Here is a 26,529-nt window from a genome sequence, read left to right as displayed (position 1 = left end):
GAAAACTATTTAGCACGGGTTTAATAGGAACAAGGGGCACATGTGGAAACTTAGTACTAAATGAGCCACAGAGACAATAGAAAGATTTTTTTCAGTGTCAGAGTAGTTACCAAATGGAATGCATTAGGCAGTGATGTGGTGGAGGCTGACTCCATACACAGTTTCAAATGTAGATATGATAGAGCCCAGTAGGCTCAGGAACCTTTACACCAGTTGATTGACAGTTGAGAGGCGGGACTAAAGAGCCAAAGCTCAACCCCCGCAAGCACAACTAGGTAAATACATACACCTTACGATGATTTCAGGGCTCAGCGTCCACGCGGATCCCCCCCCCCCACATATACATATATTTACTGAAATTCATGGTCAGTCTGGCCTTAGGAGAATAAAGCATAAGAATGACTATATGATGCATTATGTGTACAACGTTTCGTTCCTACCTAAAACATCTTTAGATGACATATTGTGCTAAGAATGACTGATGAATAATAAGACACCCAAGAGGTAGTACGGGCATGAATAACCCGTAAGTGGAGGCACGTTGAAGCCATTCCAAGTACCAGCCGCTGATGCTGGAGATCTGTGGACGGATGGAGTCTTCACGGTCGCTCGCAGTGTATGGCCGGCGGGAGGCTTGGTCGCCAGGTTGTAGTTTAATGTCCAAGACGACGCTTTATACCTGAACAGAACAACATCGGTAGTTTGGTACCATCAGGCTCGTTGTGTTCCAGGAGTGTAGCGTGTAGGCTAAGGGTCGTACACGCTACATACGTGGGTGGAGGTGTGATAAGCTGTGGAGCTCAGGTGGTGGCGATTAGATGGGGGGTTTACTCTGCTGTGACGTCATTTTACATTGGTTGGGGTCTAGGATTTATTGTTGGTATTGAGGCAACGTCGCTGTTCTTAGTCGTTGTTTTGAACTTTAAAGAAAAGTCGTTGAGCCGAAGTTCAACTCCCGCCAACTCAATTAGGTAAGTGCACACACACGCGCGCGCAGTGCAGTGAGCGATGTCATCGGCTCACAACCGAGGAACACGGGTTTGACCCTTCGCAGCAGAATGGAAGCGTTTGGGCAGCTGGTTGACCAGACCACCAACCAAGTAGCCTGCTCAGAAACCGGGCCGCTGGGACGTTGATCCTCGGAACCAACGAGAGGAAACGTTTCCTTTCTCCTGATACCCCAGTTCACCTAGCCGTAAATAGGTACCTGGAAGTCAAACCGCTAACTGTTGTGGCTAACTAACTAAGAGCAGTTGACCTAGTAGATATGATAGATAAAATAGGCAGGAAGTGAGTGCTTTACACAACTGGTGCTTGGAAAGGCGAGGCCCAAGAGCTATAAAAAAAATGCTAGATTTTGCCGGGACAAATTGGTAAACACACACACACAAGAGACCAAGCAATATCCCGCTTGTCACTCTCACCGTACACACACATAAACATGCAAAGATTTATTATTATGGCTCGTTTTTTGGACCCCAGCCTCGATTGTTGGTGTGTGTGTGTGTGTGTGTGTGTGTGTGTGTGTGTGTGTGTGTGTGTGTGTGTGTGTATGTGTGTGTGTGTGTGTGTGTGTGTGTGTGTCTTTACTATTTGTGCCTGTAGGCTCAAGCTCTTAGTTCTCGGACCCCGCCTTTCTAACCCTCGGTTCACCTATGTTCCTCTTATTATATTTACTACTTATTATTCTCTTTACCTCGCACACACACACACACACACACACACACACACACACACACACACACACACAGCAGCATTTATCACAGCATCTATTTACAGCAGAACGGCGTTCAGGAACCTGTGTAAGGAATCATTCAGAATCTTGTACACCACATATGTAAGACCAATCCTGGAGTATGCGGCCCCAGCATGGAGCCCGTACCTTGTCAAGCACAAGACGAAGCTGGAAAAAGTCCAAAGGTATGCTACTAGACTAGTCCCAGAACTAAGAGGCATGAGTTATGAGGAAAGGCTGCGGGAAATGCACCTCACGACACTGGAAGACAGAAGAGTAAGGGGGGACATGATCACAACCTACAAAATCCTCAGGGGAATCGACCGGGTAAACAAGGACGAACTTTTCAACACTGGTGGGACGCGAACAAGGGGACACAGGTGGAAGCTGAGTACCCAAATGAGCCACAGAGACGTTAGAAAGAACTTTTTCAGTGTCAGAGTAGTTAGCAAATGGAATGCATTAGGAAGTGATGTGGTGGAGGCTGACTCCATTCACAGTTTCAAATGTAGATATGATAGAGCCCAATAGGCTCAGGAATCTGTACACCAGTTGATTGACGGTTGAGAGGCGGGACCAAAGAGCCAGAGCTCAACCCCCGCAAGCACAATTAGGTGAGTACAATTAGGTAAGTACACACACACACACACACACACACACACACACACACACACACACACACACACACACACACACACACACACACACACACACACACACACACACACACAAGATCCAAGGCAGGATCCAAGAGTCAATGCTCGATCCTGCAAGCACATATAGGTGAGTACACACATACACACATACACACACACACACACACACACACACACACACACACACACACACACACACACACACACACACACACACACACACACACACACACAATATATATATGCCCAGGATGCCGCCTAAAGCAGCTGACTAAGTGCAAGGTGCCTATTTACTGCTAAGTAGACGGGGGCATTTGGTGAAAGAATCTGCCCATTTGTTTCTGCATCGGCCTGGAATCGAACCCGGGCTCTTAAAACTACGATCCCAGAGCGCTGTCCACTCGTTCGCTCGCGTGTAGTCACCTATTGTACTCTTCTAATTGTGTTTGCGGGGGATGAGCTTTGGCTCTTTGGTCCCGCCTCTGAACCATCAATCAACTGGTGTACGGGTTCCTGAGCCTATTGGGCTCTATCACATCTACATTTGAAACAGTGTATTGAGTCAGCCTCCACCACATCACTGCCTAATGCATTCCATTTGTTAACTACTCTGACGCTGAAAAAGTTATTTCTAATGTCTCTGTGGCTCAGTTGGGTACTAGGTTTCCACCGGTGTCCCCTTGTGTGTGTATCACCTGTGTCCCCTTGTGTGTGCACTACCTGTGTCCCCTTGTGTGTGTACTACCTGTGTCCCCTTGTGTGTGTACCACAGGTGTCCTCTCTTGTGTGTACCACCTGTCCACTCTTGTGTGTACCATCTGTGTACACATTCACAAGAACGACGAACTCAAGAAATATTCACGTGAATAAAGGTAGATAATTGTATATTATTCAGGTAGGTGGTAATGACCTGTACGCCACCTGGTCAACCATCAACATAGCCAGAACTAGGATAAAGTATATATTTAATAACGCTCTACGTTATGTAGGCTAATGGGCGCGGGCCGCGGCGACGGGCTGAGATGATGAATGGTATGATGCTGAGTACAATCTTGGTGGTGTTGTGTGTGATGTAAAGCTCTTGATGGCCTGTGTGTGTGTGTTGCTGCTTCCTCATTATCATCTCTCTCTCTCTCTCTCTCTCTCTCTCTCTCTCTCTCTCTCTCTCTCTCTCTCTCTCTCTCTCTCTCTCTCTCTCTCTCTCTCTCTCTCTCTCTCTCTCTCTCTCTCTCACACACACACACACTATCCTTACTCCTGCATCATCTGGTGATGAGAGGGAGCACAAGATGCAGCATCCGGGTCTGGAGTGTGTAACTAAGGGATGCTGAGATATATTATTGTTGTGGCAAGGGAGGTGAGAGCGGGAAGGAGTAGACTGGGAGAAATGGGGAGGAGAGCTGCTACAACACCTTCGTAGAATGGGAGGTAGTCAAAAGGCAGGTAAGGAATAGAAGGAGTGAAAGTAATCCCGGTGGGGGATAATGGAAGATAGAATAGGGTGGAATGGAAGACACGGAGGCGTGCATGGGTACAACGAAAATTGATGATGGAAGGGAAGGAACTTGGTGGTATAGTTGGTGTGTGTGTGATGAGAAAGAGTGAGAGAGAGAGAGAGAGAGAGAGAGAGAGAGAGAGAGAAAAGGGGATACCGATATTGCTACACATAGCAGCTGGACGTATGACATATATATATATATATATATATATATATATATATATATATATATATATATATATATTTATATATATATATATATATATATATATACATATATATATATATATATATATACATATATATATATATATATATATATATATATATATATATATATATATATATATAAACAGAAGACTCTCTTCACTCTACACTTCCTACGTCTTAAAAAGAGTATATATCAAGTTATTAGAAAGCAAAATTGTCTAAGACTTTAAAAATTTCGACTCCAAAATTAAAAGTGTGTGTTGGGTATTACATTCCTCCTGGGTGAGGCCTTTTGAGTCCTGCGACATATTTCACAAGCGCGGCGAGATTGACTGGGGCATAAGGGAAGAGGTGAAAGGGACGATAAGGGGACGAAAAGATGGATATGTAGGCGAGGGAGAATAACGGTAGTGCGAGGGGGAAAAGGAACAGATACGTGTAGATGGGGGGATGTTTTAGGGATGTGTACAGAGCTGGAGAAGAAGAGGGGGGTAGAAGTTTGGAGATGGGGAGGGGTAGGTATAGGAGACACGGAGGTTTACAGAGTAGAAGGTAAAAAGCGGAGCCATAGAAAATAAAAGGGGTGGTGATGACGGTGGAAGAGGAGAAGTAGATAGACGAGTGTGTGTAGAGGTAAGGTAAAGGCTGTAGTCAGTGTATTGCATCGTTTTGTTAAAAGGTAAAAGACTGGAGGGTGGAGATGGGTAAGGAGCGCTGTAGGAAGAGGATGGGTAGTAAGGTAAAGTGATAAGGTAGGAGCGTAAAGCTAAACTTAAACACTACCACATTAGCATCCAGCTAGCGTTCCGGAGATCAGTTCCCTGCAGCAGTAAACACTTCTCCCTGGCCTACGCTGCCACCCACCTTAACAATTACACAAAAAAAGCAACTTTCCTTCGAGTATAATAATTGGTGATATATTATACCGGACTATCAGGTTTTATACCTGTATTGCAGCACCTTGAAGAAGCAACAGCCTGGTTAACCATGTGGTTAGGCGAGATGCTTGGCCCAAGACCAAGCTGTAGGGGTAGGAAGAGCATCTTAAACCTATTACCTCTTCCAGGAATTAATTATATTTAATATACTAAAGTTGATAAGTCCATTATTTTGGTGTCTATATGTTACCAAACAAAATTACCGGAAGATAATTATCTATTTAAGGGAGCCAGCATAACACTTCTCTGAAATACTTCGATTTCACCAGGTTATTGTCCGAATTATAGCCCAAACCAGTTCCCTGATTTCATAAATGGTCGTAAAGGAATATTGACATCGTGGGTTGGTGCCTCCATCCCGTTAATCTGGAGCTGGTACCTCCATCCCGTTACCCTGGAGCTGGTACCTCCATCCCGTTACCCTGGAGCTGGTACCTCCATCCCGTTAACCTGGACCTGGTACCTCCATCCCGTTAACCTGGACCTGGTACCTCCATCCCGTTAACCTGGACCTGGTACCTCCATCCCGTTACCCTGGACCTGGTACCTCCATCCCGTTAACCTGGACCTGGTACCTCCATCCCGTTACCCTGGACCTGGTACCTCCATCCCGTTAACCTGGACCTGGTACCTCCATCCCGTTACCCTGGAGCTGGTAACGCTTAAACACCGGGTTATATATATTTTTTAGCGTCATGAATGGCTGTGACGTGACTGGCCAACACAACAAAAGCGCCAATATAATAAACACCTTTGAAAAGCAATGGAAAATAAGTACTGTACCAACAAACAAATAATACACTTTGCAAAACGAAATTGGGTTCCATTATCTTTGACAACCACCCAATCCAGCATACGGATGTAGGCAGAATACTGGGACTCAAGATCAATAAAAGGAATCAACATTCCTGGAGCTGGTCGTCGCTCCAAGCAACAGCCTGGTGGACCAAGCTGTCACAAGTCAAGCCTGGCCTCGGGCCGGGCTTGGGGGGAGTAGAAGAACTCCCAGAACCCCATCAAGCAGGTATTCACTTAAATGACAGAATAGACAAAGCAGAAACAGAGTTAAGTAAACTTAAGAACATTGCGTAACTTTGGCACTAAGATATAGCTGTACAAGCTGTATGGTAGTGTATGGGGTATACTTGAATACCCTCTAGTACCAACACATGGTACTCTTGGTCCCGCGAGAGGCGGGGCCAAAGAGCCAGAGCTCAATCCCCGGAAACACAACTAGGTGAATACCTCTAGGTGAGTACATACCTGTATTACGGGATGGATATGTATATATCCTCCCGTAATCCCGTGTATATATATTCATCCTCTGTATATATATATGCCATATATCCTGCCGTACATACATATATCCTGGACGGTAGAGCGACAGTCTTGCTTCATGCAGATCGGTATTCAACCCCCGACCGTCCAAAGGGTTGGTTACTGTTACCCCCCCCCCCCCCCGCCCCATCCCAAATCCTTATCCTGATCCCTTACCAGTGTTACATTGTTGTAATGGCCTGGTGCTTTCACCCGATAGCTTCCTCCCCTCCTTCCGTTTTCACCTGTCGTATATACATGAAGTATTCATCTTTTGCAGAACCTGGTGTATTCTGTTGGTCAGTTTATTTAATGCCTTTAACTGGCAATCTGGCGCAATGAAACTGCGAATTTGCTTGCTGTATTTCTCTGGTACAGACCTCGAGGAGTCTAAAATCCTAGCGAAATGAGAGTCGTGCACGCGAGTCTTCCTCAAATGGGGTTGAAATGAGTGCGATGGGCCAGCTTTTCTTATTATTAGGATAGACTGACACGCTTAAACAGCGCTGGCCATTTCTACAGTAATATACTCGCCAATCGGAAGAGTGCGTTCCTCAACATCTGAGTGAGTTAATCAACATCAGAGCGCGTTGCTCAGCATCATAGTGCGTTCTTCAACATCAGAGTACATTCTTCAACATTTTAGTGCGTTCCTCAACATCAGAGTGCTTTGAGGAATATATATCTGCATAGCTTTGGAAGCGGCGTGTTGTTGTCAGTCAGCAGAGCAGAACAAATAAAGTATAAAGGAACCACCAGCCACAGGCAGACGGAGAGGGGGGAATAGAGTCCAGGGAGCGCGGCGTCGCTTCGAACTGGGAAGCGTAAATGTTATTTGGCTCCTGGGCTGAGAGGCCTTGACCTGTGAGGCTACTTCGGGGGCTGGAGACATTTGTCGGGCAACAAGTTAAGGCAGGCCTGGCAACGGGTCAAGGCAGGCCTGGCAACGGGTCAAGGCAGGCCTGGCAACGGGTCAAGGCAGGCCTGGCAACGGGTCAAGGCAGGCCTGGCAACGGGTCAAGGCAGGCCTGGCAACGGGTCAAGGCAGGCCTGGCAACGGGTCAAGGCAGGCCTGGCAACGGGTCAAGGCAGGCCTGGCAACGGGTCAAGGCAGGCCTGGCAACGGGTCAAGGCAGGCCTGGCAACAGGTCAAGGCAGGCCTGGCAACGGGTCAAGGCAGGCCTGGCAACGGGTCAAGGCAGGCCTGGCAACGGGTCAAGGCAGGCCTGGCAACGGGTCAAGGCAGGCCTGGCAACGGGTCAAGGCAGGCCTGGCAACGGGTCAAGGCAGGCCTGGCAACGGGTCAAGGCAGGCCTGGCAATGGGTCAAGGCAGGCCTGGCAACAGGTCAAGGCAGGCCTGGCAACAGGTCAAGGCAGAGCTGGCTGTCTGGTGGCAGGCAGGCAGGAGACAACCTGCGTGTACCCATGGCTGAGGTCAACTAATAAAATATTAAAATAAAGCCATATTTTCTGCATGTGTGTGTGTCTGGCGAGGGAACACGCCTGCACACTTCTGTAACAGCGAGGTGGCCTTCACTCTAAACTTTATGACAAGCACCGTGTCGGGGAAAAATGTTAAAGAGGCAATTTAATGTTTGTTTTCTGCATCGACTGTTTCAGCCATTCTTATTGCTGACTGTTTCCATCATTCTTATTGCTGACTGTTTCCATCATTCTTATTGCTGACTGTTTCCATCATTCTTATTGCTGACTGTTTCCATCATTCTTATTGCTGACTGTTTCCATCATTCTTATTGTTGACTGTTTCCATCATTCTTATTGTTGACTGTTTCCATCATTCTTATTGTTGACTGTTTCCATCATTCTTATTGCTGACTGTTTCCATCATTCTTATTGTTGACTGTTTCCATCATTCTTATTGTTGACTGTTTCCATCATTCTTATTGTTGACTGTTTCCATCATTCTTATTGTTGACTGTTTCCATCATTCTTATTGTTGACTGTTTCCATCATTCTTATTGTTGACTGTTTCCATCATTCTTATTGTTGACTGTTTCCATCATTCTTATTGTTGACTGTTTCCATCATTCTTATTGCTGACTGTTTCCATCATTCTTATTGCTGACTGTTTCCATCATTCTTATTGCTGACTGTTTCCATCATTCTTATTGCTGACTGTTTCCATCATTCTTATTGTTGACTGTTTCCATCATTCTTATTGTTGACTGTTTCCATTATTCTTATTGCTGACTGTTTCCATCATTCTTATTGTTGACTGTTTCCATCATTCTTATTGTGAACTGTTTCCATCATTCTTATTGTTGACTGTTTCCATCATTCTTATTGTTGACTGTTTCCATCATTCTTGTTATTGACGGTGTCGATCATTCATATTATATTCCCTGTTTTTCTAAACATGTTAACATTAATATATTATTTATATTAATTTAGTAGTAGTATGCTATACAAGCATACTTTTATCATTTTTATAATATGTGCACACGATGATTTAAAAAAAAAATAAAGTTAAATCCCGTGATGTTATTTAGGTCTACAGCAGTGGCTCCCAACCTGGGTTCCGCGAGAATTTGCAAACACTCGTGAAAAAATGATACAACTTGCCTCCCCTTTTTTTTGGGAACTAGGTAAAAAAAATTTAATTATTAATGTTTTAACTTGACCTATTAAGAAAACTATGAAACATTTTGAAAGTTTTGCTTGGATAGATATTTACGTGTTGACTCTTTTTTCAGCAGCAAAGGTTTAATTGAGGTGAAGGGGGGGGGGGGGGGGAATTTTGTAGCGGATTAAAACAAAATCATTACAAAATATGTTTGTAACCAGTAAGCCAAGGTGAAAATGTTTGTAATTTTCTTATTAACATTCACTATTAAATATATATAGGCAATAAATACTCTTATAATTTTTTATTCTAAGTATGAATAACTTTGTAATTTACCCTTGTTGAACCTAATGTGCCAGTCAGGGAGGGGTTTCCCTGTCGAGCCTACTATGTCAGTTAGTTCCCTGAGATTTTACGAAATATTTCAAGTGTTCCTCTAAAGGAAAAAGGTCGGGACCCACTGGAATCTTTGGCGGTCGCGGTATTTAAAAAAAAAAAAAACTTTGTATAATAACCTTTTTACAGTCAGTGTGGTCTAGCAGTGTAGTAATGGATACGCTAAGGTGCATGGAACCCTGGCTGTCTGGGTTCGAATCCTTCAGGGGTGAGGAGTTTTCATTTTATATATATATATATATATATATATATATATATATATATATATATATATATATATATATATATATATATATATATATATATATATATATGCGTGTGTGTGTGTGTACTCACCAATTTGTGCTTGCGGGGGTTGAACTCTGGCTCTTTGGTCCCGCCTCTTAACTGTCAATCAACTAGTGTACAGGTTCCTGAGCCTACTGAGTTCTTGTCATATCTACACTTGAAACTGTGTATGGAGTCAGCCTCAACCACATCACTTCCTAATGCATTCCAGCAGCCCCATGCAATCTTGCTCTATCGTCCAGGAATTCTACATCTAACATTTGCTCTTTCAATGCACAGATAAATCACATTAACGTGATGCATCAATGAGAAAATCATTGATACACCACGACTCGTGATTGATACTTAACATAATAGATACCCTTAAAAAGATTCATAGAAAACACCAACCTTACCTAACCTACTTAGTATGTTAACATAAGCATCTTATTGCTTCGTAATTACAATTATTAACTAACCTATAATAGGTATAGGTTAAGTAATAATTGTAATTACGAAGCAATAAGATGCTTATCTTAAGATACTAACAAGGTTAGGTAAGGTCGGTGTTTTCTATGAATCTTTTTAAGGGTATCTATTATGTTTAGTATATCACCTATGCACGTAGTTAATAAGTCAATATTGACTTTACGAATTTGCGAGAACGGGTTGCGTGATTGATACATCACGTTAATGTGATTTATATGTGCAGTGTATAACTGATTATTAAATAATCACTTTAGATATAGCAAACATGAAAATGGGAAATTGAAACATTCATTAACTTCAGTCTATTGCCTATTTTAAAAATATAATTTCCACCACGATACAAAAAAAAATTGGTCGATAAAGTTAATGAATTTGCTTAAGTGTGTCCTAGCTCACTGTATGCCATTTTCTATTTCAGACCTTCCTAAAGGATGGGAGCGCGGCATCACCCCGGAAGGCATCCCCTACTATATTGAGTAAGTCACTGTTTCAGTTTTATATTCTTAGTTGACCGTGTTGTTGAATATTGAGATGTAAATAATTGTTTCGATTTGGTGTACACACTTCATGTCGGTGTTTCAGCTGGGCGCGGTAGTGGCTTTGTAAGAATGTAGCAGTACATATTTTTACGTATGTAAGAATATGTAGTGGAGTGTCCATTATCCTTTGCTATTCACCTGTGTCCACTACCCCACTCTACCCACCCGTGTCCACCAGCTTCCCCTCGCTACCCACTCGTGCCCAGTACCAGCAACTTATTTCCAGTGCCCCAACGCCAACCGCCCGTGCCCAACACCCTCCGCATGTCCCAGTACCCCTTACCTACCAACCGGCCCTGTTCCCAACGCCACAAACCCATGTCCAATACCCACAGTAACCCCACGTTTAAATGAAATAAATCATAATTAGGGAATTAGACCAAAAACAAACAAAAAATACGCGCCTGCGGCACCACAAAGTCGACGTACAAACAAGAATTCATTGTTTTGTTTTTGCTCGGCCCCGGGTCCGGTGTGGCCGGAGTAGTTGCAGGTTGCCGGGGGTCAGGTCAAAGGTCGGGACCCGGGGAATGCCGCCAGAACACCTACACCATATGTCGCTTTAATTTCTTTACCTCCCCTCAGTAGTTAGCGCTTGTTTCAAGACTTTTGTCCTTTCCTCGTACTGCTTTTGATAGCTGGGGATGTGTGTGTGCAGGATTCATCACTCTTGGGAATATTTACTCTAACTTTTCACTTTCGCCTGAAACATTACATCAGTATTTGTTCAGTTATTATTTCTGTTATTAGCACATTATTACCATTTCTAAATAATTAGGCATTTTTTATTGCTTTTCTTTATTGATTAATTGTACACTTGTCATTTGCAGCTCGTTATATGTGAACTTGACAGCGTTATCCTGGGCGGTGTGTTGGGTCCCCCAGACTTAGGGAGCGGGACAAACGGAAATACTTGAGTTGAATGACTTGTGATCCTCTCTGTGTTGAGGCGGACTCTCTGCAGGAGGTGCCACCAACCCAACACCAACACCCTCCACTAATCCCTCCTTCAAACCCCGCCAAACCTCCTTCTAACCCCTCCCCACATAAGAGGGTTGCAAGGCACTCGACGAGGGTGCCTCAGCGAAGGGAAGATTAGGATTCCCTTCAAGTGCCGAGTCTGTTGCAGTTCTTGGAGTTGGTGTGGTTGGGAAACGAGGGGAGATTAGTCGACGTGGCAGATGGTGGGTGGATGGAGAGGGGAGATGGTGTGGTGGTGAAGTGATTATTATTATTATTAACATCTTTATTGACAAAATTAATTACAATTTTGCCTAATCTGAGGATTTTGATAGTCTTATTAAAGTGAGGATAATGCTGGAAGTGGTGATGTAGAGAGGAGAGAGATATGAAGTGTTGATGCATTATATTTACCATCCCCGAACCTGTATTGGTGGTGTGTTACAAAGTCCTTTCTCTCACCTAGATGTGCTTGCAGGGTTGAACATTGGCTCCGGGCCCCGCCTTAAAATATTCTTAGTCCAGTGCAGCGACGCAGTTCTAACATTTGTCCTTATATTTTAATTTCAATTTGGGTATATAGACCTTAGCTGGTCAGAAGGTCAATACTGTGTATCTTAAACAACGAGACGTTTACCAGCTTCTAACAGTACATTTTATTTTTAAATTGATATTAGAAGCACATTTTCAGAAGCTAGAAATCCATCCTATTTCTAGCTTCTAGCTTGTAAGTAATTATTGCTTCTGTACCTGAAGCAATAATCGAATGTTATTAACCTTTATTAAACTTAAATTTGATAAGTAGTTTGTAGGCATTGAGCTTATTTAAATTGATAACTGTTTATATGTATATCTACAAAAGTGTTAATTATTTGACAGTTATCATTGAATCATTTCTTGTGTGTTTTTCCTTAATGGGAAAAAATTAAAACCATAAAAACAGAGAGCAGAATCATCGCACTATTTGTTATGGTGAATGGGTGAGGGAGTGTGAGGGAGTGTGAGGGAGGGGCGGGAGTAGTTATCACCTCCGATGAGGGTCTGGTATGAGGACATATAAGGCGTGAGTTTAGTGGCTTGTGTAGAGCAGAGAGAGAGAGAGAGAGAGAGAGAGAGAGAGAGAGAGAGAGAGAGAGAGTGAGAGAGAGAGAGAGAGAGAGAGAGAAAGAGAGAGAGAAAGAGAGTGAGTGAGAGAGAGAGAGTGAGAGAGAGAGAGTGAGAGAGAGAGAGAGAGAGAGAGAGAGAGAGAGAGAGAGAGAGAGAGAGAGAGAGAGAGAGAGAGAGAGAGAGAGAGAGAGAGAGAGAGAGAGAGGCGGTGAGGGACAGTAAGGTGGGAAGGAGCCATTAACAGGTGACACAGTGACTGAAATCGTAAAGGACAAAATGGCAATCGTACACGCACCTAAAAAATAAAAAAGCTAGCGTAGTTTTTTTTAACTTAAAAAAGATTTATGTTAAAAAATGTAATATTTTTATGAGACATTTTTAACATATTTAGATTCATCTATATGTGTACAGCAACCCTCGACTATATGGGTCACATAGTGCGTGTCAACACTAGCAACGCCATAATAAAATTATCCCCATCTCACAGGACTGTGCGATCAGTAGCCTTCACTGACAAACTTTGGATGCAAGATGAGGCTGTCAAGAAGACGAGAGTGAATAATAAAGTGATTGTAATATCCCAGGTGCCTCATACCGGCAGGTCTGAAGGATCTAATGACTGGACATTCAATAATGTAATGTTTGAGATCATGACCCAGTTCCTGCTCACAGAGTTTGAACGTGGGAGTGCTCAGGATTAGGAGATTCGTCACCTGTAGCCACCTACCACAGGTAACGGTAGCCAACCCGATCCTGGCAACCACTGTGTCGCTCCATAGTTCTGATCTAAACAAATCATTGTTAGGTACTGGTACTTTCAGGACTTTGGGAGGCAGCAATTTCTCTCCTGTCAGACCTGAATGTTTGGATGTCTGGACTATCTCTGGTAGTCTTAATAACAGTGATAGGGATACCGAGATATAGTTCAAATTCATCCTTGTTTCATGCTAATTTGGCTGCAATGTCTGTGTCAACATGATGAGTTATATATGCGTGAGATGGTATCTATACAGAAGACTCTAAACCCTTTATTCTGTGCAGCGAGCAGGCTATTTGTAATTGTTATTATTAAGCAACGCACAAGACAATGTACCCTTCCCGTTCCACTTCCTCTCCCCTCCCTCCATCCCACGACCCCCTTCCACCCATCACCCCATCTCATTCCCCCCTCACTGCACAAACCGACCCAAGTATCGGAGCGACTACCAGGCCGATGTAACCTTGATCCCTGGGACCCCTGGAGGAAGACTTCAAGGGCGCCCAGATACACGGCGAGCGGTCGGCGGGAAGTGTTGGGAGGGCGGCAGAGACGTTGATGCTTGTGGCGGGTGTGTTGTCCCTAGCTACCTTGGCGGGTGTAAGTGTTGTTGGCGGGTGCGTAAAGATTGCTGTTTTGTTACGAGCGTAATGATTGATGTTGTCTGCGTGGGAGATTCTGTTGTGTGGGAATTTGTTGCTAGTCTGTGAGTATATGTATTAGTGCAGGGATAGTGCGGACTTGACGGGTATACGTTGTTAGCTGATCGGAATTCGACATCCTTGACTTGGTCGTTAGTGGTACTTTTCTGGAATATTGGGTATATATATCCCTGAAACACAAATCGAAACTGTCTCTATTTTCCGCTTGTTACAACTTGTAATAAAGTTGTTACGTCTTGGCTTAACGTGTTTATGATGTATTAGAACGTTGTTACAACTTGCTATATTGGTTGTTGTAACTGGTTAGGAAGTGTTAAAACTCGTTCGAACGTTGTACCAACGTCGTAGTTTCGCTGTGTTTGGCGGGATGGCCGAGATACAGCCATATGGGATAAGTATTGCTGTATCCTAAATGGGATACAGTAACGCCGGGGGATCTGACATCCGGTATCGGGTGAAATACAGTTGTTGCTGTCAAAGATTCAGCTACTCGGAACAAGTTCCAAGTAGCACGGACTATGGTGAGCCCGTAACTTACCTGGCACAGGAGTGGTGCCTGGAGGATACAGAGGAATCAGACTGAAGAGATCAAGGCACACATCCATAAGATGCTATGCTTCTGACTGAGATTCGGTATCTGGCTGAAATATCGTGCAATTCAACATACTGTGGTAGTTCCTCAAACTTCTTAAATTGACGAAATGCATCATCAAACTTACCGTGTACGCTTGTGGCTGGGTAAATATTTTTCGGGTTGCGTATAAGATTATACGTATTGGGTGTGTATGTATTTTTTTTTTACTTGTTTGTGTATACGGGAAATAACCTTCGCTTCTTAGGTCCCAACTTTTGTATATATTAATTTTCCAGTACAACGATCTTGGACGTTTAACTTACTGGTTCTCTAAGTCCACGAGCACACTGTCTCTGCACGGGAGAAGGACATCCGTAAGTCCTGCTGAATAATCTGACCTTCCAATTTTCTTCTTTTCTTCCGATTATTCTCATTTCCTCTAATTTCCCAACCTGTGCTCGTGAGTTTCTCTCTGTCCTCTTGTTGATGTCTTGTTATCTTATTTGTGATCAGGTCCCTTTTGGTTCTCTTGCACTGTGGTTATCAGTTATCTTTACTTATTCTTTATCTAAAGTTTTTTTTTTATAATAGTTATGTTAAACTCTCAGTTTCTTGTGCTCGACGAGGTGCGGGTTCTAATGTTGGTGCCTCACACACTAGTACTTGTCTCACGTATGTGGAGTAATGATATGAATGTGTCACATATTTCGTGTAAAAAATGTGAGATAAAAAAGTGTTTTATGCTGTACACACAATCAACTGTGTGTGTGTGTACTCACCTAGTTGTGTGTGTGTACTCACCTAGTTGTGTTTGTGGGGGGTTGAACTTCGGCTCTGGTCCCACCTTTTAACTGTCAATCAACCGTTGAACAAATTCCTTGGCGTATTAGGCTTTATCATATCTACATTTGAAACTGTGTATGGCGTCAGCCTCCACCACATCACTGCCACACACTGTATGTACTCACCTATTTATGCATGCAAGATCGAGATCTAACTCTTGGACCTCGCTTTTCTAGCTGTTGATTGTCTAATGCATTGACTCCTGGCCTGTTTCTTAATCATACCTGCTTTTAAAGTTATGAATGTAGTTAGCCTCTACAATCTGCTCCTTTAGGTCATTCCATTTACTCACTACACTTACGCTTAAACAAAAGTTTCCAACATCTCTATGACACATCTGAGTCTCAAGCTTCCATCCGTGCCTCCTTCTTCTTTTGTTATTCATTGTAAACATTTTCTCTGTTTCCACCTTGTCTAGCCCTCTGAATATTTTATACATCTGTATCACATCTTGTGTGTGTGTGTGTGTGTGTGTGTGTGTGTGTGTGTGTGTGTGTGTGTGTGTGTGTGTGTGTGTGTGTGTGTGTGTGTGTGTGTGGGTGTGTGTGTGCGGGTGTGGGTGTGTGTGTGTGGGTGTGAGAGAGAGAGAGAGAGTGTCTGTGTTTTTGTGTGTGTGTGAGAGAGAGAGAGAGTCTGTGTGTGTGTGTGTGTTTGAGAGAGAGAGAGAGAGAGAGAGAGAGTCTGTGTGTGTGTGCCCTCTCTCTCTCTCTCCCCCCCCCCCCCCCACAGGCGTCGTATGGCTGATTAATACATTGAAGCATAAAATTGAGCTGTACAGTTTCATGACAATTAACACAGTCATTTTAACCTAAACGACCTCGCAAATTGTGTACTCTTGACTTTACGAGGGTAATACAATTTTACCTGTGTAATTACCTATGCATTAAATTTCAGAGTGCCAATATTTTTTTGCATTTTAATTTATATATTTGAAATCAGGCACTGATTATTATTGTCATCATTAGATTTTTAATCTTAAATTTTGATTATATAATATTGTGTGGTGTTCCCGCGGTGCTCGGGTCGATCCGGTGCTCAGACACTCCCCCATCACCCCCTCAACACCCTCCCCATCTTCCCCTTCACACACCATCCCTGACTTTACACTTATACGTACTGTGCTTGTATCACTGTAAATATCCTCAGTACACACCGTCTTCACTGTAAGTGTCTTCACATCATCTCCACTACCCCCCCACACACCCTCCCCACTCACTCCCTTACCCCTTTTAATCTTACCCAATTACCCTTCCTATGTTGACCAGACCACACACTAGAATGTGAAGGGACGATGACGTTTCGGTCCGACCTGGATCATTCTCAAGTCGATTGTGAGAATGGTGCAGGACGGACCGAAACGTCGTCGTCCCTTCACTTTCTAGTGTGTGGTCTGGTCAACATACCTCAGCCACGTTGTTGTGACTGTCCCCCCCCCCCCCCCCCCACACACACACACTCTTCATCACTGTAACAAATTTTCCATGCATTATGTCCGTCACTATAGCCAGAGGTTCTGCCCAGAGTGGATTTTTTTTTTTATTAAGAAATGAGGTACATCTGCATTAGTGCAGCTACCCTAGACTATATGAAGTGGAGTACAGTGTGTCAAAAAAGCTAACTAGGTGATGCTAAGAAATCCCCATCACACAGGATGGTTAGTCATACAGAGGCATGTGATAAGCGGTCTGCACTGGCAGACTCCGGATGCATTTTGAGGATATCATCAACACAAGATTGAATAAGGCAGCAGTGGTAATACAAGTCCCCATCTCGCAGGATGGTTAGTCATACAGAGCCGTGTGTTTAATAGCCTGCACTGGCAAATTTTGGGTATACTGTGAGGATATCTTCAAGAATACGAGAGTGAATAAAGTAATTGCAAAGCTCCAGGTACCTCATGCCAACTGGTCTGAAAGGCCTAATAACTGGGCATTCAGTGATGTAGTGCGGGAGATCGTGCCGTAGTTCCTGCTCACAGAGTTTGCAACTGGAGTGCTCAGGATTGGGAGACCCGTCACCTGCAGCCACCTGCCACAGGTAACGGTAACCCAACCTGATCCTTGCAACCACTGTGTCGCACAGTCTAGTGGACGTTTTGTGCTGTCCATAGATGTAGGTTTCAGACCTGAACAAATCATAGCTTTTTATACAGAGTGGAAATCTGTCATCTGAATGTACTAAACTCTACGGACGTTGGGTGGCACATTCCACATCTTCTGACTCTTCAAGAGGTACAATGGGGCCAACTTGGACCCGTCCCCCTTTCCCTTTGCCTCTCCATAAAATAACCTTTAATCCTGCACAGTTTGATAAGGTTATCCCATAGCGTCTGGCCTCCAGTAGCAGACAAACATTCTCTTTTATATATAAATAAATAAATATAAATAAATAAATAAATTTTTATTCAGGTAAGGTACATACATACAAGGTAAGATACAAAAGTTGATGGATTATAGATAGAGCTAGTACATACAATGCATAAAGCCACTATTACGCAAAGCGTTTCGGGCATATAGATTTCCTTTACAAAGCTGTGCAAATTTGAGCTTTTAAACGTCTCACATTACTTTATTAACTTTTTTGGATCTGCACATTATTACTAGTAAATAATGAAGCATTTCGTGTGAAGACTTCCAATGGTAACACAACTATTACATCTTGTGTTGGTGTCGCCTGAGTCACGCCTCCTTCCTTTCCACCGACTATTATGCTACACTAGCATAAATTCCTACACTTGTAAAGCATCCACACTACATTCCGTGCATAACTTTAAGATGAGTGTTCCAAATGAGGGATAAGTTTACAGATCTTGGACTGGTTTACCAGGGAGACGGTTTCCGGGCCTCACGTGACCGCCTGATATCAAGACTTCACGGAAGTCTACCTCACTTTACGCCACCTTAATCTATTTCTTGATCATTAATCCATTTATATTTTTTTTTATTTTTTAATATCGCCAATTCCTAGGACTCGTATCGTCTTTCGCTTTTCTCCTTCATTAACACTCCATCTTCTTTCCCCTCTCTCTCTCTCTCTCTCTTCTTTGCCTCTGACTCTTCTATGATCCTCTCTCTTCTTTGCTTCTCTTTCTCTTCTTTGTTCCCTTCCCTTTGCCCCTCACCCTATTTTGCTCCTCTTTTTTTTGCCCCTCTCTTATCTTCTTTTTTTCTATTTTTATATGACACAAATATATATATATATATATATATATATATATATATATATATATATATATATATATATATATATATATATATATATATATATATATATATATATATTATTTTTTTATTGTGAGGGTACCACCTCTGGTGCCAATGTGGGGACCCATATATATTATTTGTATATATATATTTTTATTTTTCTATTTTTCTATTTACATGGTTACTCAGGTGACATGCCCATTGGATCTAAGGATAATATTGATAGTAACTATAATTGGCAGCGGTAACAGCAATAAAATAATAACGCTAACAATAACATTATGATAATGATAAAGACGAATGGTTAAAATTAAGAATAAAATAATAATGATAATAAAAGGGAAGGGAAAAGCACCAAGCCATTACGACTATATAGCACTGGGAAGGGGTCAGGAAAAGGAATTGGGATGGGACGGGGGGCAAGGAATGGTGCCCAACCACTTGGACGGTCGGGGGATTGAACGCCGACCCTCGAACACAATGTCCCGGTGTGACCCAGGCCTCGCGTCATGTGTGTGGGGGGGGGGGAACTCCATCTCCTCCTCCACACTGTTGGCACAACCGCCTCTGTCGCCGGTGACTCCGCAAACCCCGATGGTGCAGAGATAACTTTTTTTTTATGCGAGTTGCCTAACAAAAATGTTATATCTTTTTTTTTTTACACGTGGATTTCTGGTTATGATGTGAGGATGGAGGCGAGGGCGGAGCTCCTGCCATCGGTGACTGACTCTGAGTTATGCAGGGTTTTGTCCGCTGGCCGGTTACACGCACGCATGCACGCACACACAGACCAAGGGGTCTGGTAGCTGAGTGGACAGCGCGCAGGACTCGTAATCCCAACCCTTCCTCGACTCAAGTCTATTACATTCAGCGGTCGACCCCACAGACGCATTCATAAATTTTAACATGCTGTTCATTCAAAACGGGAATTTTCTCAAGTATAAATTAATATTATAATATATTAGCATATTGTGTATATATAGGCATAGGATAGGTTAGGTGTTTAGATTCTGTTGGCGATTATTTGTATTTGTAGTACGTGGGTGAAGCATTTATAGCGTTGTGATTCGAACAAAATTCGTCAGTGAAACACTTGTTCCGGATATGTTCTAACATCAGCAGTTGTGAGTCGTGTGTAAACCGCTTTTCATTCATAAACAGGGGGTTTGGCGGGTGCATGGAATCACTTTTGGATCTTTGTTTGGAGGACGGGCTACGTAATCCTGTGGCCAGGGTTCGATTCCCGGCGCCGGCGAGAAACACAATGGGCAGTTTCTTTCACCCTGATTCCCCTGTTACCTAGTAGTAAATAGGTACCTGGGAGTCAGACAGCTGTTACGGGCTGCTTCCTGGGGGGTGTGTGTGTGGTGTGGGGGAAAAAAATAGTAGTTAGCAACATTTGATTGCCAGTTGAGAGGCGGGCCGAAAGAGCAGAGCTCAACCCCCGTAGTCACAACTAGGTGAAGGGAAGGGGGGTGGTGCACGCACAAGGGGTCACAGATGGAAGCTGAGTACCCAAATGAGCCACAGGGACGTTAGAAAGAACTTTTTCAGTGTCAGAGTAGTTAACAAATGGAATGCATTAGGCAGTGATGTGGTGGAGGCTGACTCATTACACAGTTTCAAATGTAGATATGATTGAGCCCAGTAGGCTCAGGAATCTGTACACCAGTTGATTGACAGTTGAGAGGCGGGACCAAAGAGCCGAAGCTCAACCCCCGCAAGCATTACTAGGTGATTCACACACTAAAGTTGATTCTCTTCCTCTTCTTTCCTTCCTCTCATTCTCATCCGCTCCTTTCCCCTAGTTCACTTGTTCCCTCAAACACATTTTCCCTTTTCTCCTCCCCTTCATTTACTTTCTCTCTCTCCTCTACCTCCTTTGCCTCAAACCATCTCCCATGTCCTCCTCCAGCATTTTTTTCTCTCCCCCTCACACCTTATCTCTCCTTCCGTCTTGCATGATGCATCTCTCCGTCTTAGAGTTAATAATAAACATCGCAGGAACCAGGGGACACTTAACACACATCACAGTGACATCACATGAACGTCAGAAAATATTGAGGCCGTACAGTGGGATCGAACTCGCGTCCTCTGTACACAATAGAGACGGAGAAAAGTGACTGGGCCGTCTTGGCCCATTATCATGTCTCAACTTGATACTCGTCCACGACGGACCAAAATGTCACCTTTACCTATCTCTAATGTGTGAGTTTAGGGCTTTATTACCCTAGGAGATTGTAGCCTTCCCTATCCTCCTCTTCCCTCCCAGTCTCCATCACTTCCGTCCCCTTGTCTCCTCCCCTCAGCCGTCCTCTCTTCCCTCTAACTCTTCCCGCCACCACAGCTCCTCCCTCCCGTCTCTCTGCTCTACAATTCCGACTCGTTAAAGTGGCGGTCGCAGCCTTCAGTCTAGAATGCGGGAAGTCGTGAGCGATCGGCAGGTCTGGCCGCCCGAGCGTGATGCTGCTCCGCTGTGAGCGCCGGTGCTGGGCTCCGCTGCGAGCTCCGGTGCTGGGCTCCACAACCGGAACACCCAGAATCCACAGAGCACTTACGTGCCCACTTCGAGATCTGTATCTCTTTATCTGTGTCGTGGCGGCTTAACCGGTGTTTAGTAAACAGTTTACGAGCTCCGAAGCTCTACGAAGTCGTCCTCAACTCAAGCTTTTTTATGTGTGGACGATTTTGTTGAGCTCGGAACTCGTAAACTATTAGTAAATACTGCAGCTAAGCCGTCATGTCCGTGATAAGAGATACAGATCTCGTAAGTGAGGACGTAAGTGCTGTGTAAATCCTGATCATGCTGGCTTGCCAATACGAAAGCGAGATAGCAAGTGTTTTCAGGAAGCAGCGCTTGAAGAGTAATCTTGTACATGAAGGAGACTTTATTGTGTAGACTTTGAATGCTGATTATAACGTTAGATAGATAATCAGATAGATATAACTAGTGCAGATAGATATCATCTAGTACGATGACGTGTCCTTGTTTATGGCTTACTCATGGGAACGAGGGTCTGGTAGACTGTTCAGAGTTTACCACATAAAACAATACAGTTCAAATGCGCTAAGAAGTGAAGTCGAGGAGGCAGACACCATACGCAGCTTTAAATGTAGATATATCAGTAGATATATCATATATACCAATAAACCAGTCGAATACGAATTGAGAGGTGGGACCCAAGAGCCGTGGATGGGTATGGAGTCTGCCTCCACCACATCACTTCCTAGTGCATTCTATTTGCTAACTACTCTGACACTGAACAAGTTCTTTCTAATGTCTCTGTGGCTCATTTTGGGTACTCAGCTTCCACCTGTGTCCCCTTGTGCGTGTACCACCCGTGTTAAATAATCCATCCTTCTCTACCCTGCCAATTCCACTGATGATTTTGTATGTGGTGATCATGTCTCCCCGAGCTCTTCTGTCTTCCAACGACGTGAGGTGCAGTTCTCGCAGCCTTTCCTCATAACTCATGCCTCTTAGTTCTGGTACTAGCCTAGTGGCATACCTCTGAACTTTTTTCTGCTTCGTCTTGTGCTTGACAAGGTAAGGGCTCCATGCTGGGGCTGCATACTCCAGGATTGGCCTTACATATGTGGTATACAAGGTTCTGAAGGATTCCTTACACAGGTTTCTGAAAGCAGGTCTGATGTTAGCCAGCCTCGCATAGGCCGCTGATGTTATTCTTTTGACGTAGGCTTTAGGAGACAGGTTTGGAGTGATATCAACTCCCAGATCTTTCTCTCTGTCCGTTTTATGAAGTACTTCATTTCCCATTCAGTATCCTGTGTCTGGCCTCCAGTTTCCACAGCCTAGTTTCATGACCTTGTATTTACTCGGGTTGAACTTTAGTAGCCATTTGTTGGACCATTCATTCACTCTGTCTAGGCCATCTTGTAGCCTCCAACTATCATCCTCTGTTTTAATCCTCCTCATAATTTTTGCATCATCAGCAAACAATGAGAGGAATGATTCTATACCCTCTGGGAGATCATTTACATATATCAGAAACAGTATAGGTCCAAGGACTGAACCCTGCGGGACTCCACTGGTGACGTCTCGCCAATCTGAGGCCTCACCCCTCACAGTGACTCGCTGTCTTCTGTTGCTTAGGTACTTACTCCTTTCCCCAATGGATATTTTCCCTTTCACTCCAGCCTGCATCTCCAGCTTTTTCACTAGCGTCTTGTGTGGTACTGTATCAAAGACTTTCTGGCAATCCAAAAATATGCAGTCTGCCCACCCCTCTCTTTCTTGCCTGATTTTTGTTGCCTGGTCGTAGAATTCAATTAATCCTGTGGTCATAGAATTCAGTGTGTGTGTGTGTGTGTGTGTGTGTGTGTGTGTGTGTGTGTGTGTGTGTGTGTGTGTGTGTGTGTGTGTGTGTGTGTGTGTGTGTGTGTGTGTGTGTGTATGTGTGCGTGTGTGTGTGTGTATGTTTGTGTGTGTGGAGTGTCCTTTGTTGATATTCACTCTCATGGAGGTAAAATTGTTGATCACAAACCGTTAAGGTCACCCCTCCCTCAGTGTGGGGACACACTTCCTGCTTTCAGTGTCTATAGATGTATAGGTGCGAAGGGTGGTGGCTGGTTCCTGTGGGGTGAGGGAGGACACGTCTGGTTCCTGTAGGGTAAGGGAGGACACGTCTGGTTCCTGTAGGGTAAGGGAGGACACGTCTGGTTCCTGTGGGGTAAGGGAGGACACGTCTGGTTCCTGTGGGGTGAGGGAGGACACGTCTGGTTCCTGTGGGTTGAGGGAGGACACGTCTGGTTCCTGTGGGTTGAGGGAGGACACGTCTGGTTCCTGTGGGGTGAGGGAGGACACGTCTGGTTCCTGTGGGTTGAGGGAGGACACGTCTGGTTCCTGTGGGTTGAGGGAGGACACGTCTGGTTCCTGTGGGGGTGAGGATACTCCTCTCCTGGTCCTGGTTCCTGTGGAGGGTGGTGAAGATCTCATCTACTGACCCCTGGTTCCTGAGAGAGAAGAGAAGAGGAGGGAGGGGGGGGTGATACCTGGTTGATACCTGGTTGATGGGGTTCTGGGAGTTCTTCTACTCCCCAAGCCCGGCCCGAGGCCAGGCTTGACCAGGCTTGGGTGGAAGCTGATCATGATCTTCCTCTCCTGGTACCCACGACCCACGCTTCTCACCTTAAGGGTCACACAGTACACACGCCCCACCCGCACATAAGCCGTCTACATCGCTAAGAGTCACACGTTCAAGTACGTTTATAGAGACGATAAAATACATCTCAGAGGGCTAAAAGTAGCTTAGGCTAGAAGGGCCACAACCCGCGATACGCCTCACACACACACGCACACGCACACGCATCATTCCAGGTGGGCATCCAACCCGTTCTCGCACTTTCGTATAGTCAATATTGACTTATTAAATATGTGTATACTAAACTACTTACTTAAGTTACTACTTACTACTATACTAAACTACTTACTTATACTTAAATATGTGTATATACATATTTAGTATGCATATGTGACATACTAAACATACTAGTTTACCTTGAAAAGCTTCATAGAAAACACCGACCTTACCTAACCTTCTTAGTATGTTAAGATAAGCATATTATTGCTTCGTAATTACAATTATTACTTAACCTATTATAGGTATAGGTTAAGTAATAATTGTAATTACGAAGCAATAAGATGCTTATCTTAACATACTAAGAAGGTTAGGTAAGGTCGGTGTTTTTTATGAAGCTTTTCAAGGTAAACTAGTATGTTTAGTATGTCACATATGCAAATATTAAATAAGTCAATATTGACTTATTTACTTACAAGTCAATATTGACTGTAAGAAAGTGCGAAAACGGGTTGAGTGATCAGCAGAAGAGCTACAAACTTGGCCTGTGTAACACAATACACTTCACCAGCCAGAGAGATAATATTAACGACTTCGTGAGTTCAACGATGCATACGCACACACGAAGTCGTCAATATTCTGCCTTGACTTCTTCGTTAATTATATTTGTTAATTTACATATATGAAGTTATTAATTGTGCCAATCGCCTTTTTTCCCATATGAAGGGTCTTTAGCATGTGGGACTTATTAAGGTTTACAACCCGCGTCTACTTACTAGTTCAGATCTTTGTCGCTTTGGCGCTGCATCAGGTGACACATATATGTATCCCTGTCTCTGGTTTATTATAGGCGCCGTGTATACTAAGTGGTAGTGGGGGGGGGTGAGTGAAGCAGGAGCCATGTATACAGAGAGGTAGTGTGGGTGGTGAAGCAGGAGCCATGTATACAGAGAGGCAGTGTGGGTGGTGAAGCAGGAGCCATGATAACATAGTGGACGGGGTGGGGTTTAAGGTGTGAGTTACAGTCTTCCGCTAGAAGGGGTGGGCGACCGCGTATTTCAGGAGTTATCAGGGATTGTGGTGGTGTTGGGGTGAAGGGAGAGGAGGGTAGTTGAAGCAGGAGAGAGAGAGAGACGGAGAGAGAGGAGTCAAGGCGTGGCGGAAGAGATGGCCAGAGAGTGCAGCGAGAATACGACACAAAGATTATTTTTGGTTTCGTGAGTGAAGGATGTTTAGTCGTTCATTGTTGCTACAAACTCGTGATCACATTCGGACGACTACGCATTTGCTGCAGTATTTAAAGATTAAGTGTAGTCACATAGTTGTGCTTGCGGGGGTTGAGCTTTGTCTCTTTGGTCCCGCCTCTCAACCGTCAATCAACTGGTAAGAATAATCATGCAAAGCCCCGCAGTGAAAGATGGAAACGAAGCAGTTCCGTATTGTTCCCTTGTTTCACTGTTCTTCTTTACACTTATAGTCTAAATAATAAACCCCGAGAGTAGCGAACATGTTCATATTTTGTCACTAGGCAGCAGGTCTCTCTGCCCGCCCTTTCCCCTCCAAGCAGCAGGAACCCATTCCCTGGAATAGATTTCACCACGAAGGAGCCTGACTGGAAGTTTGCATCGCTGCTAAAAGCTTTACTGTGTTTTTTCCCTCCCTCCACCTGTATTTCCTCTAAATAATGGAGGAGGAACGGTAATTTTAACGCCAGATGGTGAACGAATGCGCGGGGCCACTTGGCTCGCAATTCACCTCCACCTGAGTTACCATTTTCCGGCGTCGTAACGAGACAAGATTTAACGTGGGAGTTTGTTTTTTTAAGGATGCCGAGGTCTTTATGTAAAAGTCTCCGTGTCTGGGCTTGAAGGCGGTAGGTATTATGTAGCGGTGTTTGGCTCTAGTGGCCTCGATAGTGTCGGGGTGCTGAGACTGGTGCTGTCGCCCACTCTACTGTGTTAGAAGCTTTAACCGTCTTGATTCTTTCTTATAGTTGTGACACGAAATGGAAAATGCAGCAAGATAAAGGTTCACAGCAAGATATAGAGAGTGGGAGAGGGAGGGGTAGGAGGACGGGAAGGGAGAGAGAGACATACATACATACATACATACATACATACATACATACATACATACATACATACATACATACATACATACATACATACATACATACATACAGTAAGAGTACTGCAATGTTTGTCATTTTGTGTTTAATTACCTAGGTGTAGTTACAGGATGAGAGCAATGCTCGTGGTGTCCCGTTTTCCCGGTACTCTTTGTCATATAACACTTTGAAACTACTGACGGCACATGGCACGTGAAGCAGTCATTTTGTACGTTATGGTCCCCAACGTACAAATTACAAAGTACTATTTAAAGTAGTGACGCACCGATATCCACGTTTTCTATGCTTCGGCTGGTTAGGTTAGGAGGGTAACTTGGGTTCGTACGCTGCTGGTTAGGTTAGCACCT

General features: G+C 44.0%; 1 protein-coding gene across 1 annotated transcript in view; it reads left to right on the top strand.

Annotated features, from left to right (window-relative positions):
* The window catches only part of LOC123758108 (uro-adherence factor A-like), a 364,530-nt gene that overhangs the window by 30,282 nt on the left and 307,719 nt on the right, over positions 1–26,529 (top strand). The window contains exon 3 of the mRNA XM_069338664.1: positions 10,510–10,567. Within this exon, the coding sequence (XP_069194765.1) occupies positions 10,510–10,567 (58 nt within the window). The remainder of the gene's footprint in view (positions 1–10,509; positions 10,568–26,529) is intronic.

Source organism: Procambarus clarkii, chromosome 40 (genome assembly GCF_040958095.1).
Source record: "Procambarus clarkii isolate CNS0578487 chromosome 40, FALCON_Pclarkii_2.0, whole genome shotgun sequence".
NCBI lineage: Eukaryota > Metazoa > Arthropoda > Malacostraca > Decapoda > Cambaridae > Procambarus > Procambarus clarkii.
The sequence above is the reverse complement of the archived record's forward strand: the minus strand, read 5'-3'. Positions and strand labels throughout refer to the sequence as shown.